The 15610-nt window shown below is 35.8% G+C and overlaps 1 protein-coding gene across 1 annotated transcript in view; it reads right to left on the bottom strand.

The window, feature by feature from the left end:
- The window catches only part of TMC1 (transmembrane channel like 1), a 55928-nt gene extending 40547 nt beyond the window's left edge, over positions 1-15381 (bottom strand). The window contains exons 1-4 of the mRNA XM_054002405.1: positions 15348-15381; positions 7044-7106; positions 6540-6909; positions 841-981 (exon numbers count right to left, since the gene is read on the bottom strand). Of these exons, the coding sequence (XP_053858380.1) occupies positions 841-981; positions 6540-6909; positions 7044-7106; positions 15348-15381 (608 nt within the window). The remainder of the gene's footprint in view (positions 1-840; positions 982-6539; positions 6910-7043; positions 7107-15347) is intronic.
- Positions 15382-15610: the final 229 nt, after the last annotated feature.

Raw genomic sequence — 15610 nt, 5'->3', positions numbered from 1 at the left:
GATACTGTTCCCTTTTACCTATTTTGAGTCTTTTCACTACCTCTTTCCAAAATTACTTTACCTTCTAAAAGGACAAATCTATAGAATTTCCACACCATATTTCATGTCTGTGTTTTCTGTTCATATTAAAAACTCTCTGCAAGACCATCCTTTCTCTGCTAGATATGTTTTATTGGTGTCCTGGTATTGCTGCAGCAAATTAGCTCTCTAAAACAGGGGAGCATAGAAGTTTTGTCAAAAGAATAAAGTTGTTCAGTTCCTGTGCTTGGTGAAAATTTAAATGTAAATAAATAATTTTTGGCTTCCAAGTAAATATAGGTGTGCTAGGGCAAAATACAGTTTTCTATGTGGCATAAATAAAAATGCATGAAAGTACAAGCTCTGCTTCCAAAGAGTTTGGTTTTTCATAAGTTAATTTTTTTTTTCTTTCCTAAAAGTCAGACTAGGGAGAAAAATCCTCTCCTTTCTCTCCAGCAATCTTGAGGTAATCCTGCAATTTCATCATTTTTCTGAGAGACATTAATGAGATATTAATCTCACAAATGGAAGAATTCATGAACCTCAACCTAACTGAAGAAAAGATTTTGCATTGGGTTGTAATGGAAATTCTGAAAACAAGAAGATATTAGCTTTCCATATTTGATTTCAGCTCTACTGGGACAAGAAAGCAGTGATCTGCAGCACCATTAACCCGCACTTACTGTGAGCATACCTCCTAGGGAAGAGAGATTAGAGGTGGTCTGAAGTTAATTTTGTGAATATGTGCAGAACTAAAGTGAAAATTCAGAAAAACAGTGCAAAGAAGAACAGCAGATATTCATTATGGAAATCAAACCATACTTCAGGACAGACAATTTCTTTTTCATCTTCCATGGCTTGTTTCGTAGCGTGGCAATCAGTTTCTTTTTTTCTTCTACCTCTTCTTTCAGCTTGGCCAACTCCTCCTCTGTAATTGGCTCCTCCTCAGATTCAGAATCAGAGCTTCAAACAAATGCAGGAACAAAAATCATCACCAAAACTCAGATAGGACAGAAGTTTTCACAGAAAAACATGTACTTTGTGTTAATGTCTGTTAAATTTGAGACTAGATTAATGCCTTCACACTTGCACAGAAGGGAAGACACACTTCATTAGACTTGTTATTAATTTTAGTATGAAAGGCAAAGCCTGCAAACAAAGGGCAGAGCTGCAGGTGAACCAGCATTACATTTTCAACATCACAGGGTTGCTCACAAGAGTGAGCAGCATTCTTGGGGTAAAATCTGACAATCACTTATTGTTTCTCCAGCTGTAATCAGCCTCCTACGCAAACTCACTATGGTCAAGTGAAGATGCTATAACTGCAGCCATAAAAGCAAACTCCTTCACCTTAATGTGTCACAGTAGAGAGAAGAGACACCACAGCCTCAGCTAAGACAAATTTAAACACCAAATGATAGCCCATGCACTTACCAAGGAAATAACATTTCATAGATGGGAAAAAATTCAAGGCCACAATTGCAGCAAGCATTCAAGGAAAGGAGGTGCAATTGTAATGGCATCTCCAGGTATGTTATGTCTGTGATCTGAATTTATTATCCATACATCAATTTACAATAGCTTTGCAAAGAATTGCTGATGTAAACAGTATTCACTTTCCTAAACTCTACATAGATAACCTTTTCTGTGAGTAACCTTGCATCTCATAATGGCATGTAGCAATTCATTAGCAACAGGTGTTTCCTCTTTTTATGCCAGGAAGATGATAAAAATGAAAATATGCATATCACCTCTTGGTGATAGCAGTTTGATGTATTTCTCTCTGTTCTCGTTGTGCTTTCTTTCTTTTCTTTTGTTGATTTGCTTGCTTGTTTGTTTGTCTTATGAATGTTTAAAACTGTACTACAGATTTGTTTGGGGTGTTTTAATGGTTTTCTTGATGGCTTGATTTGAGAAAAATTTATTCTGACTTTATCAAGCAAGCAGTTTTCAGACTCTTTTGCTCATACTTCACCTTTCTGAGAGTTTGATATCCAAGATCTGATGTGAGAGCTGAATTATTCATCACCTAATGCATAGACTCTATCTCCTGAATAATTTAAAAATTATAAAACTTTTCTTGTACCAAAACACAGATAGGTAAGATAACAAAGGTCTTTTTAGATATCTAAATGGTATAAATGATGCAAGAGTTTACCAGCAAGAATATTTCTAGGATTCAAAAGAAATAAAATAAAAGCAAAATACTTTTTGAAACACAGAAAAAATACAAATTTCTTATTGGTCATCTGCCTATAATCTTCATAATTTTTTCTTAATTATAGTAAAAGATTAGGGGATGAGCTAAAAACTTTCAGACACACAGAAGTTAGCAAAGTAAAGGAAGAGGCTTCCACAGCTGTGGGTCACCCTACTATTAAAGTTTAAAATGCTATTTATTGTCATAGAGCCATAGAATCTCAGAATGGTTTGGGTTGGAAGACACCTCGAAAATCATCTCTCTCCAACCCTCTCTGCCATATGCAAGTATGCCATTCACTAGATCAGGTTGCTCAGGACCCCATCCAGCCTGGCCTTGAACCCTCCCCAGTTGTGGGGCACCCACAGCTTCTCTGAGCAACTTGATCCAGTTCTACACCACACTCTGAGTAAAGAATTTCTTCCTAACATCTAATATAAATTTGTTCTCTTGCAGTTTAAAACCTTTGCCCATTGTTCTGTCACTGTTTGGCCGTATTAAAAGTCTTTCTCCCTCCTTCTCATGAGCTGCCTTAAGGTACTGGAAGGCCACAGAGAGAGGTCCCCAGAACCTTCTCTTCTCTGGGCTAAACAATTACAATTCTTTCAGCCTGTCCTGTAGGAGAGGTGCTCAACCCTCTGAGCATCATTGTGGCCCATACTGAATAGACTACCACATTAGAAAATTGTACCCATCAGTCTTACTATGTTTGGTTTCACACGACAAATAATAGTATCACAGAAAACGTGAAGCTAAATAAAGAAAAACTACTACTGAGAACCACATCTATTTGTTGTCATACCAGTATTGTGAAGAGCAAGTTGAGGATGGTATGAAATGGATAAAGGGTAATGAAGTGATTTGTGTATAAAATTTTGAGGGAGAATGCAAAGAGTGTCATATCTTCATGAAGAACAGAAGAATTAAAAGTCAGATTTGAGAGAGGTCGGAATCCATTGCAATCAGCTGTTTTGCATTTTACAAAGTGGAGTGATGTGCCTGATATTAAACATTTCCTTTGACAGAAGATTGATAGATTATGCAAAGCTGGAATTTGCTGGTTTACAATGCTGCAGTGAGAGGGTGGGAAACATGAGGGCTTTATGCTAATGCAGTGAGCTTACTGAGAAAAGGAAGCTTAGCAGAATACAAGAGGTCAAGTCAGGATAATATGGGCTTTGTGCCCTTTGCCAGCTATTGGTTTGTTTGTCTTTACAATCATGTCTCATCTTCCATTCTTCATTTTCCTTTGGAACCAGAAAAATAATAAAAAATCTGAATTTCAGAGTTTCTTTAAGAAATCAGTCTTTTCTAGAGTGTTTGCATTATGCAGACAAACTTGGTGGACTAACAGCGGACTTTTCATTCAGTTGAATTGGTGGAACACCATGTTATTTAAGTCAGGAAATCAAAATTATGTCTTCTGCAACCAAAAGTCTTAGCCTTTCATAAAAGGTTTTCATTCACACATTTGAAGGCCAGAAGGGTTCATTGTGACCTGCAGGCCAACATAAAGCATTAAGTGTCAATAAATATCTTGACATAAAAACCCCATCCTCTTTGGCTCCAATTTAACACACATCTAAATCAGTAGAGCTCTTGAAAACAAGTGCTTCTTCAAGTTACACACACAATGAACTTCTTCATTCTATTCATCTGTAGTTTGGTTTTACAACCATATTATTATACATCTCTATTTTGGTTTTAGTTTCATCTCCTCTTTATGGAGAAATAATCTACTTTTCTCATGATTTCTGTGAATAGCATTAAAAATTAGGATGAAAATGTTTTCTTTGAGTTAGGATATTACAGGATAAGACTGGTATGACTTTGAGAGTAGAGTGTGACAATTTATAAATTAGACAAAATTTGAAATTTTTCTTTCTAGTTTTTTTGTGTAAATTCTATTTATACAGATTTTCTCCATATCATTGTCTGTCAGTTAATACTATTCAGTTAGAGAAAAGAAGTAGTGTCTTTATCTTCCATGTACCTCTAGGCTTTCACAGAAGCTTTATACTCTAGAGTGTAAGTATAAACTGACTTAATAAAAGTCAGTTTATTTACTCACAGATAGAGCTATGCAATAGGAAGAATATGATCCCATTCCTATTTTTTTCCTCATGTGACTCCAAAGAGTTTCTAAAATCAATCAGAAAAAATGAAACAGGGCAGTAAAGAACTAAACCAGTTTTTAACCCATGAACATTTCCAACCACCACAGTGAGATTAAAGGAGCAAATCATCATTGATATTTTGGGATTGATGATTATGAACAGTGTAGAGCAGGCCCTCCTCACACCCTCAATAACAGGTAACAATCAGCCTCATCAACAACCATTAATATCTAAGAACAGAAGATTTAAAACTCACCAAGAAAGAACTCCTTTCACCATGGCATTACCCTGGGAAACTCACTACTACAAATTAACCAAGAGCAGAATATTTAAGTTTCAAAAAACCAAAACAACTAAACCAGAAAATCAATGCAGAGTTCTTCTAGGATTCCCTTATGTCCTTTATGTAGAATAAGTAGTGCATGAAGAGGTTTTCCTGATTTAAATGAAAAGTACAGAGGGGGAAGAAGGCAACTGCAGCAGATTCTACTGACTTGTACTGTGATCTCACCAAAATGGGCCATGTAGCAAAAGTCACCATGACAGCAGTAAACACAATATTATCCCTCTGTCAAATAGTTCCACGTTTCATTTAGGGAAATTTTTCTTGTGTTTTCTTTCTCAACTTCTGATTTCACTCTTTTCCTGCTATTTCATGCTGAAACACCCCAGCAATTAAAAAACTGCATCAGCAAGGTCTATGTTTAAACAGTGGAGAGAATTTGTTGTGATAGGTCCTCCTGGACTTGCTAGAGCAGCTGTATTTCTATACTGCCAACCCTATTTTCCATTCTGAAGCTTTATCTCAATCACAGCCAAACTGATCACCAGCCTGCTATCCTTCATTCTTACATTATTTTGTTTTTTCTTTTGAAAATATTTTAAAATATTCTTATTATTATGCAATCTTTTCAGTAGCTCCTATAAGTCTAAAAATATAATACTCTTGAGTTAACTTTGAGAGTGTCCTCAAATGTTGTTAAGCTTACTACTTTAAGATCAATATCTTGTTCAGGCAGCAATTTCAAGTTATTTAGCCCAAAATTATGTATTTTAATATTAAGGACTTTGAAAGACAATAAAAAACATTGTGCCCTTTTCCAATTTTCTATTTTTAGTGGCCTTTTTAAATTAATACTGAGTAAATGTTTACCATGAAGATAAAAATAACTAAGGAACATAGTTTTACATAATGAGGGCTGTTGCTCTGTGAGTACAAGAAACTGCGCACAGGAGTATAATTGCCACCACAGTGAAGAGCCAGCAGAAAGAAAGATTTTAGGCCTTCTCATTCTCATTGGGAAGGGAAATTAAGTAGAAAGGTATAGAAATGGGATCACAGACAAATTAATACAACAGCATATCTTACTGTATATTTTTCCTTTCCTTTTTTTTGCTGCTGTGCTCTCTAGTGATGGCCCTGGGAACAAAAACAGCTGTAACAAGTGCTGAATGAGGAATGGGAGTTTCTCTCCCTGTCCATTGAGATAGCTCCGTTTGCTCCTTTATACGTATCTCCCAGGGGCTGCTTCCTTTCAAAAGCACAAGAAGGGACAAGGAGCAAGGGAATGCTAAAATGGCAGAGAAATAGAAATGTTTTTCTGAAGGGCTCCCTGTCACTGGAGTCTTATAAAGACCCCAGGTTGCATTACATACTTTGGAAAGTGGAAAAGTGACATTTCAGAGGAAGTGAGTGGGAGACAGACTGGAAAAGTCCATTTCAGATTTTGGATCTGGGTTCTTGAAATTTTGGTGATCCTAAGTCCTAAAAAGCTGGCCCAAAACTGACTGGGAAACAAGAATGTTATCTTCCGAGAAGCACCAAGATTTGAGTTCTATACTGGAAATAAAACTTGACTTTCTTGGAAGGTTATCAGCTTGGACTTTGAGGAATTTTTGTTTTGTAGAAAGAAAAAAGCAGGGCATATCTCACGTTATCACCTCCCTCTACCACTTTCTCTTCTCCTCTGTCATTTTCATTCCCTTTCTCATAAACTTGTAATATAACTAGATATGATTTTCTGGAAAGTTTTCATTTCACTCAGCTGTCATTTCTTAATTGCAGGACAAAGAATGTCTGTCCAGCTCTAATTTGACTGTCACAAGTAAGGGGGTCATACTTACGCTTGGTATTTCACAGATATAAGTGAAAAGAGGTTTTATGTAAGATAACTATGGTTGTAATATAAGAAAAAAAAAATTACCCTGATCCTGATTTCTTTTTGTCTTTTTTCTTCTTGTTGGCCTTCTCTTTTTTCCCTTTTTTGTCAGACTTTTTGTCCCCTTTCTTCTCATTTTTACCTTTCCCACTTTTACCCCCTTTCTCATCTTCATCTTCTTCATCATCTTCCTTGGATTTTTGATCTGCTTGATTCTTCCTGGCTTTTGCAGGCTCCATATCAGAATCACTGGCCTCATTTCCAGCTGCTCGTCCTCGTCTACGGTTTCTGTGCCTTCGATGCCCAGCTCTCCTTGTCCCATCTTCATCATCCTCATCCTCCTCATCACCATGCTTGTCTCTCCCTCTGGCATGTGCTCTTCTGGTTCTTGGTGTTGCTCTCTTCCTCCCTTTATCTGTGATTGATTAAAAAACATAAAAACACATGAGACAAGGATATATGTTAGAAGGAGGCCTTTCCTCCTCCTTCATTCTTACTAATAATCAGAAAGCATCTGTGTCTGGCCTCAAAGTAATCCACATTACTGACCTGTGCCTTTGGCAGTTTCTTCATTCTCAACTGCACTGCCTTCTTCATTGTCATCACTGCCATCTGTCAAGTGAAAAAAAAAAAGGCCAGTGGATGTGAAGGGTAGATCAATCCTTACAAATTCAGAGATTTCAAGAAATTCCTGGCAGTTACTGCTTTGTACCTCTTTACAACATTTTATGAATCCAGCCTTTTGGAACATGGCCAACAGTTTTCAAGAGGTAAGATGAAGGCAGAAAAACCAGTTACACTTTCCTTCCGCACTCAAATAAATATACCTCAAAGGGACACTGGGAAGAACTCTTTCTTATGGAAGTAATATATAGGAAAGGAGTATGCTAAAAAAACCCTAAAATTTGGAGAACAAGGATGAAAATGCTTCTCAGGCAATTCTTTGAGATTTTCTTAATCATGAGAGATAAATAACTTGCTAGATTAAAAAAATACTAAAATAATCATTTTCTGATTTGACTGGAGGGCATGAAGCTCTAGACCTGCAGCATAGCTGAAGAGTGCAGTTCCAGAAGAAAGAGCAGACCTACTCTCAGTTCCAACAACCAAATCTCTAAGCAGAGGGACAAACCTTGATCCAGCTCACTTCTATGCTCTACCACAAGTTCTAGTCTATCACTCTACTACATGGGATGTTTCTAATATCGAAGGCTTTAGAGGGATAGTCTATGTTTAGAAGATTGTAGTGTTTCTCCTTAGAAACCTCTTGCTTAATTTTCATTCTCAATCATTCTCAATAAGCTCAATGAGAGACAATGTCTGTGCTACCTATCAATAAGTAGAAAATTATCCCCTTCATTTTCCTGGTAGACTTTGAAACTGTGATCATGGATTTATAGAGAATAAACTAAATAATAAAAACGCTCTCATATGTATTATATCCATTATAATATCTAATTAATATCTAATTAATGTGTTCTTTGAATACATTGGTATGAACATATCACTTAACTTGTAAGTAATCTGAAACTGCTTCTGAAACTGCTACTGATATTCCCTAGGAAAGTTTCTTCAGAAGCAATACCTGAGAAGCCAAGTTCTAATGGGCCCTTTTGAGGTATTTTTGAGCTTGTATGTGTGGCTAAACACTTTAGACGCTTTGGTGATATTTGTGGAAATAGATGATAATAGGAAATTAATGAGAAGACTAACAGAGATTACCATGAAATAAAAGAAGTAGCTAGTAGTTGTTCCACTCCTATATAACCTGTATGTTCCATGTATATATTGTCCAGTTTCCTCTCTGGATAGGTGATAGGTGCTGACCCTTATAGTTGTATTTTTCAGGTAAGAAACTGCAGGTATCTTCCTTTTTCTATCATCTGTAACATTTCTGAATTTTTCTTTATATTATTTTTTCACACATTCCCTGGTTGCCCAGTTTCTTTTATAAATTTTACTAAGCCACTACCAATTCATTGAAAATTTATACACAAATTGATTTATTTAGGAACTGCTGTGGCTAACTTCTTGACTTTGCCTAGTATCAAAGAAAAGGAGTAAAATGAAGAGCATGTTAGGCTGCAAACAAAAAGGAATCAGGGTCTTCTTTCACTATGTGCAGTAACAGTCAAAGTGTTATTAACCAGAATTTAACTGGCATATTAAAACTGAGTCTAACTTCCCTGCACAAAGCATCTAATTGTAATTAACACTTTCTACCACTTCTACAGCGTCTGCACCATAATTTTTAAGGTTATGCAAAAATATTGTCATTCGATATCATCATTGGAATGTGACAATAAGTGCTCCTTTGTTCTGCCTGGACACATGCCTTCTGCTGCTGACAGTAACAGGATCTCCTTTGATAAAGACCATTGTGCTGCTATTGAAAGCTTGCAAAGATGAAGACAAACACCTCTAAAGCGATACTTCATATGCAACAGTAGGGCACTGCCTCTTATCAAAACAAATGTTGTGGCTGATCTCCTATGGCTAAACAAAAATTCCCAGAAAAGCATTTATTGGTTAGAGTGCAGCCTGATGAGCCCATACAACAAGCAAACAAATGGAAGTTTATCATATATACTGAAACATGCATCAGCAGTGAAGTCTACCAAGCTTGAGTTAACAACATATTGACATAACAATGACAGTGACAAGGGATTGTGAGACACAGAGACTTAATCAAGGTAGAAGATAGCTGCTGGAATCAGTTTAATTCTTGTAGCATAAGAATAGCAAAGTCACTACACTGAAAATTTGAGATAAAATTCTAAGGTAATTTACAGATTTCAGACTGCTTGATAAAAGCATTAAAAACACTGCTATGCGTGAGTGTATCTGGATATTAAGTTATGTTAATGGAGTTTTTCATCTGCATTATCAGGAACACGAGTGATAAAGAACAATTTTTTAAAAAGTAAGGAAAAAGCCTAAAATCAAACAGAAATAGATATTGCCATAGAAACAAACCTAGAAAGCATGACCAGTGATTACACAGGGCTATCAGCTAGAAATGGGTGTTATAGACATGTCCAGCAAGCACTAGTCCACCTTCAAAATTTATGTCTGCAAAGATTTAAAAATGTATCTACAAACTGAACTTCATATGGAGATAAAGTGTGTTAATATGAAGACTGTTAGAGGTGTGCCCTTCTCATTCTGGTATATCTACAAAATAAGAGACCTCTCCCAGGTCATAGGTGCATGCAGAGAGCATTTTGCTGAAGCTCAAGGTAGAACTAAAAGTTATTGATTGTGACAGTGGTGATAGCAGTTGGTGCTGTTTGGAAAAGAAAAAAATCTCCAAGGAGAGGGAATGGAAGAGCTTTGTCACCTCTGAGAACATAAACCACATATATGCATGGGTTCATGTAAGCTACACAGCCACTCCACATTGCACCCACATTGCAGCTACCCCTGGCAACTTGTATTTCAGACAAGCTGTATTAATAACTTTTGTGTCTAATTGTTTTTCATTTAGTATTGAAAGACCGGTGGTTATAGTTGGCTGGGTATTTGAGTAATAAGAAAAAATTATTATTATTATTATTATTATTATTATTATTATTATTATTATTATTATTATTAAACTATTTATGGTCATAAACTCCATTATACTTTTCAGTGAGGAAAGGGACAGGCTAGGCAGCTCATAATGCAGCAATTCAGGTGTTTGTGCAAAAGCTTGTCTCAATGAATTACTGGAGAAGCATTTCAACAATGTTCAAACACAAATAACGCTTTCTGATGACACTATATCTAAATGCAGTTTAGCACTTAATTTAAATGTTCTGCTGTAAACCACAACATAGACAAATGGTAGAGCTCATTCCTCAGGTACTGTATTTGCATCCTACAGAGAGCCAAAATATATTTTTTATGCTTTGGCTTGTTAAATTGTAGTATTCATTGCAGGAAAAAAAATCCTCACTATATGAGAAATTCATATACTAGTCTTGGGAATTTTTAAAAAGATCATATGATCCCACTTATCAAATGTTCAGTGAATCCTCCTGTAAAAACAACTAAGTATCAGAAAAGCACTGGCTAGAATTACCAATTTTTCCAGAAAAGGGTTGATAGAACCCCTTATCTTCACAGTGTTAATATTCATAGGACTAATAGCAGCCTTTGACTCAGCTAACTTGAGTTAGTCTGACCCAGAGCAAAAGCTCAACTGCTACACCTTCCAGAATACATCATCTTGTCCTAATGACAGTATATTTGCATATATATCATTAAGTATATTCGAAGATATATTCCATAACTCCTTTTAGTCTAGGAAATCCAATCACGTTCTTATTTTTTTTCCAAGTAGTTTAAGGGAAAGTTTCTCATCTTTCTAGATTAAGGGCAGTGATAGTGTAATCTAAGTAAGCTATCATTTTACCCAAAGTCTTATTTAGACTATAGCCATAAATAAGACTACAAGACTTAAAGAAGGTGTCCTGAATGGGCTCAGACCAACCTGCAAGTCACAGACACAAAGCAGAATATCAGACAGCTCAGGGAGAGGGCTCCAAATGCTGACATGTTGGCTTCTGAGGAAACTAAGGGCAGGAGAAAAATGCACAAAACCATAGTCTTTGTTCTATCAGGTATCTGTTTAGCAGATCATAAGAATAATTTTACCCTTAACTCGATTTCCCAAGTTGTTTTTACATCTTCTATCAGAAGCTATTACCCAGATTTCATGCTTTGGATTTTTTTAAGCTTATTCTACACTAACATAGTTTTATGGACCTTTCACTGTGAGAGGGATAATAATTCTTGAAACTAACTCATAGAACATGGCCCACTCCTGTAATATCTGTGCTCCTACTACTACTGTGTAAAGCTGACTGCTGCTAAGCAATTCAGCATTTTGGTATTACAAAAAATTCAGTGGAATGCAAAGTAACCTGTATATAAAAAATTATGTCTGACTTTTTGTATACGTTATAAAAATAAATTTCTAGTTAATTAATTGCCAAGCCAATGAAATGGATCATCTGCCAACAGAGCCTTGTAAGCAACTACTGTGTTTTCCTCTGAACTAGACCATGTTCTTTAAGTGCTGGAAAGACATCAGCCTAGGTAAATAATAAACTAAGTGTTCAACAAGAGAAAATGTCAGAAATGCAAGATTGTATTAGACAGTAAATGCCTGGCAAGTACTAGTCAAAAAAGGGTAGTGTTATATAATACTTAGCTCTATATATTTTACATACTTTTCCATATTATTCTTTCTAATCATGGATATATGAGAGTATCTCACAACACTCCTGTAACAATAAATATCACTGGAAGTAACACCTGTGAAATACACCAGAAATAATATATCAAGATATCACAGAAAGTCTATTGGAAAAGTGAATTAATGAAGGCTTCAACATGCAAGATTTGTGACCTTAACACTAGAGACCCCATGCTCTTAGTCTCTTTCCAGACTTTGGGAAGAACACCTTGGCTCACCTTGGACACAAAAGAAGAGAGCTTGAAACACAGAAACCTCAAATAAAAATTACATTTATAGAGCAACCATATCACTCAGTATTTCAGACCATGCTTTATTTTTCCTCTGTTTTTCCCAGTAAGCATCACAAATTTTACTTCCAATGAACATAAAAATCACACAACTGGAAAAATGTATCCTGACCAGCAATAGCTATGAAATTATAAAGTAAAATAATAATTATTATTCAGTTACACACAACCTGAAAAATAAGCTTATATATTGCACTTTTTTTAAATCTGAATTTGCAATATCATAAATACCAAAGTGGGTAGAATATTTATGCTTCAGAGTCATAAGGACACCAGGGTCTTGGAAGACTTACTGGTCTTAATGTACAGTGCTGTGCCCTGCAGGCCTATATGCCTGAATCGTTTCCAGAAATTGTCTCTGGGGCAATGGGTTTTCCCTCTCTGCAGTAAAGAAAATTTGCCCATTTAATATTTGAAGTGTTTGAAATCAATATTTGAAAAATACAGCTGGAGACCACAGGGAGCAAATGAAATCCATTCAATTCACATCCATAATTAGCTCATTTCTTCTCCATTGGTAAGAAAAAATTACTGGTTTTCTATTTTCTCTACCTTTTTTCTACCTTTCTCTGAAAGGTCAGAGACTGAGCTCACATAGCTCATGTTGATACTGTAGCTAGCATGGGATACATCATCTGATTGCACTCTCCTCTTTCTTTCCAGTTTCCTTCTGGGCTGTTCTTATACATGGCAAGGTTTGATAGCTGTCTCTCAGTTTGAGGGCCAGGACTTCTAAGTTAATCCTCCCTTCGGGGATAAATAAGTTGCTCCTTGCATGATTTCAGGGCAAGGATTCTAAAATCTGATATTACTGTTACAAAACTTACAAAAGTTAGAGGGGGAAGACAGTTCAATGAGAAGCTCCTCAGTATTTTACCCCCCTTCAGGGAAATGTGTAAAAGTTTCCAGGCCTCTGTACCTTATTCCATCCCTGTGGATACAGCTGTGTTCTCCTACCTGTTCCCTAGAAAGGTCTAATCTTGGGGTGCTTTGCCTTATCCAAGGCTAGAGAGCTGACCACCTTGCAGGGCACATTGGTTACTGTAATAAAACAACAAGACATAACACTTGCACTTGGTCTTCATCACACAATGGGGTAGTGGTGAGCAATTTTCCATTTTCGTTGCAGGCTTTACTGCAAGAATTAGTAATAGTAAGTGTTCAGTGCCCCTTGAGAAGTCTGAGACTGCACTAAACTATACCAATCTGACCTTTTCCAGTTCTGAAATGGGATTTATTTAGCTGATTGTCATTCACTAATAATGCTGTTAAAATGGGAAGAAGATGTGATAATATGGAGAAAAGAGTTTATATTCAAGTTAAAAATGAAGGGTTCTTAGTGGATATGAACTCAATTGTATTTTTTTTCCGTTATATCATGAGAAAAAAGGTCTTTTAAGGTTGATAACTATAACTGACCAGTTCACCACATATTCTTTTTACTATGTTTAGAGGGTAATAGGCACTTTCCAACTGCTCCCTTTTAAAAATCCAATCTGAAGATTTTTGACCTAGGTTGTCTTTTCCTGTATGAGATGCCAGGAACAATGAATTCACGTTCATGAACTCATCATAATGGACCATACCTCTCCTACTATCTTAGACTTGGCAGCAGACATGCTGTGAAATAAGAAGAACCACCAAACCAAGAATGGTTTCACTAGAGACAAAAATATCAAAAAGCAAAAATGCAATATTTGAAACTGTTACAAGAATAGTCCTCTGGACTGTCAGCAGTGATGATATAAACCCTCCTGTACAGAAACTGGAACTAGATTAGTTCAATATTCCTGAACTCTGTGCTATATAACTCCAGCCCCTGGACTTTTTAAGTTAAAAGCGGATTGAGAACTATATTCTGGAAATGTCTCATAGATACTTGTAATGGAGGTTCAGCTTTTCATAAGTTCTGAAATCATGATGTAGTCCTAAGCTTACTCACATGATCTCATCACCAAATACACACATAACTGTCATTAAGATTGTTAGGTTTTACTGTAAATTATATATGTACAAGATCAATTTTCATTGGAAAAAAAAAAAGAGGAGTCAAAGAGAGATCATGATTCAGCAAAAAAAATCTTTTTCTTCTCCAGGTAAAAAGTGTGCAGTATTGGCTTGCCATGGGAATGATATCCTCTATAATTCAAATTAATAATAAAGTCACTGAATCACAAGTTAATTCAGTCAGGTATTTTCAAGTAAAAGGCAGATATTTATGGCAAACTTAGAACCTTTTTAGTAATAGAATTTGTTCATCATAAATGTTTATAAAAATGTGTATGTTCTATGGTGATGCTTATAAGGTTTCTTATGGAGATAAAAATTCATTTCTAGCCATTAAGTATTTTGCCTATGCTGCATTAATTTCTGTGATTCTCTTGTGTTAAAATTAGTTCCATTAGCATATACCACTTGAAAATTAAATTGGTCAGTAAAGCGTGTCATAGAAAAAAAAATGAGGTGGAGAAAAATAAGAGGAGCTCAGACAACAAAAGCAAATAAGCAAATAAGCAAATAAGCAAATAAGCAAATAAGCAAATAAGCAAATAAGCAAATAAGATGGACTTTTAAAATGAACTGGATGTTATATTCTGTCAAAATGCTCAGCAGTCCCTTCTGATGTTTTCTATTGAAATAGAACATATTTTATTAATATCTAGGAAGCCCTGGTATTAGTGTCAGCCCTGGTACTTAGCAAGACCTAAAAATTAAGGTCCCTGGCAATTTCCTCCCATGCTGAAGACAAGAAACATCATACTTGTTGCATACAATAGAGATCTTTGCTTTAGAAAGAGTAGCACTGCTCATGAGAACTGAGAGCACTTCCCGTATTAGACTTGCCTTGCACATTGCCAGAATAAGCCATTAGGTATTATTATCCTACAAAAAAAACATTTCTTAGATCCAGAAAGGTATAGTATTAGTAGAGAAATACTGTTAATCTTACTATGAAGAATGTTTGACATTTCATAATAAATATTGAAAACAGTAAGAAAAAGAGGTATTTTTTTGTGCACCTTACAGAAGCCACAAAATAACACTGTTTTCTTAGTCTTTCATGCAAATGACATGTAAGTGTAAGAAAAGTAACAGGACTGTAGTCACAATCTTTTGATTTACTAACCAGTGGAAAGCCACACTACCATGCTACAACTAGTCATCTTCCAAACAAAACACATTTATGAGCAAAATATAATGAATTGTGACTACCAAGGTTTTACATTAAAAAGAAGTAGAAGAAAACAGAATTTTCACACAGTTGAGCTACATGCAAAAAATGAATATGTGCCTAAGTTACATAATTATATTTGTAATTACCATTTCCTTCTGTTGATTTGTCCTGTTTAATCATTACGGTATTTCACAGGGCTGCTGCAGGTACTGGATATACAGGAGAGTGTCTGAAGGCTGAGTGGTTCAAGATTAAGCATACCACAATATCATCCTGCTTGTCATTGAACGGGTGGCGCTGGTGAAGTTTCAGTCACTGAAATATAAGAAGATACTAATTTCGTAAGTGATAAATCTTTCATGAATGTTTAGTTTACTATTTAGGTTTGGCATGCTAGGATTAAAAGAAT

The sequence above is a fragment of the Vidua macroura genome, chromosome Z (assembly GCF_024509145.1).
Source record: "Vidua macroura isolate BioBank_ID:100142 chromosome Z, ASM2450914v1, whole genome shotgun sequence".
NCBI lineage: Eukaryota > Metazoa > Chordata > Aves > Passeriformes > Viduidae > Vidua > Vidua macroura.
This window is presented reverse-complemented; position numbering and strand designations above follow the sequence as displayed.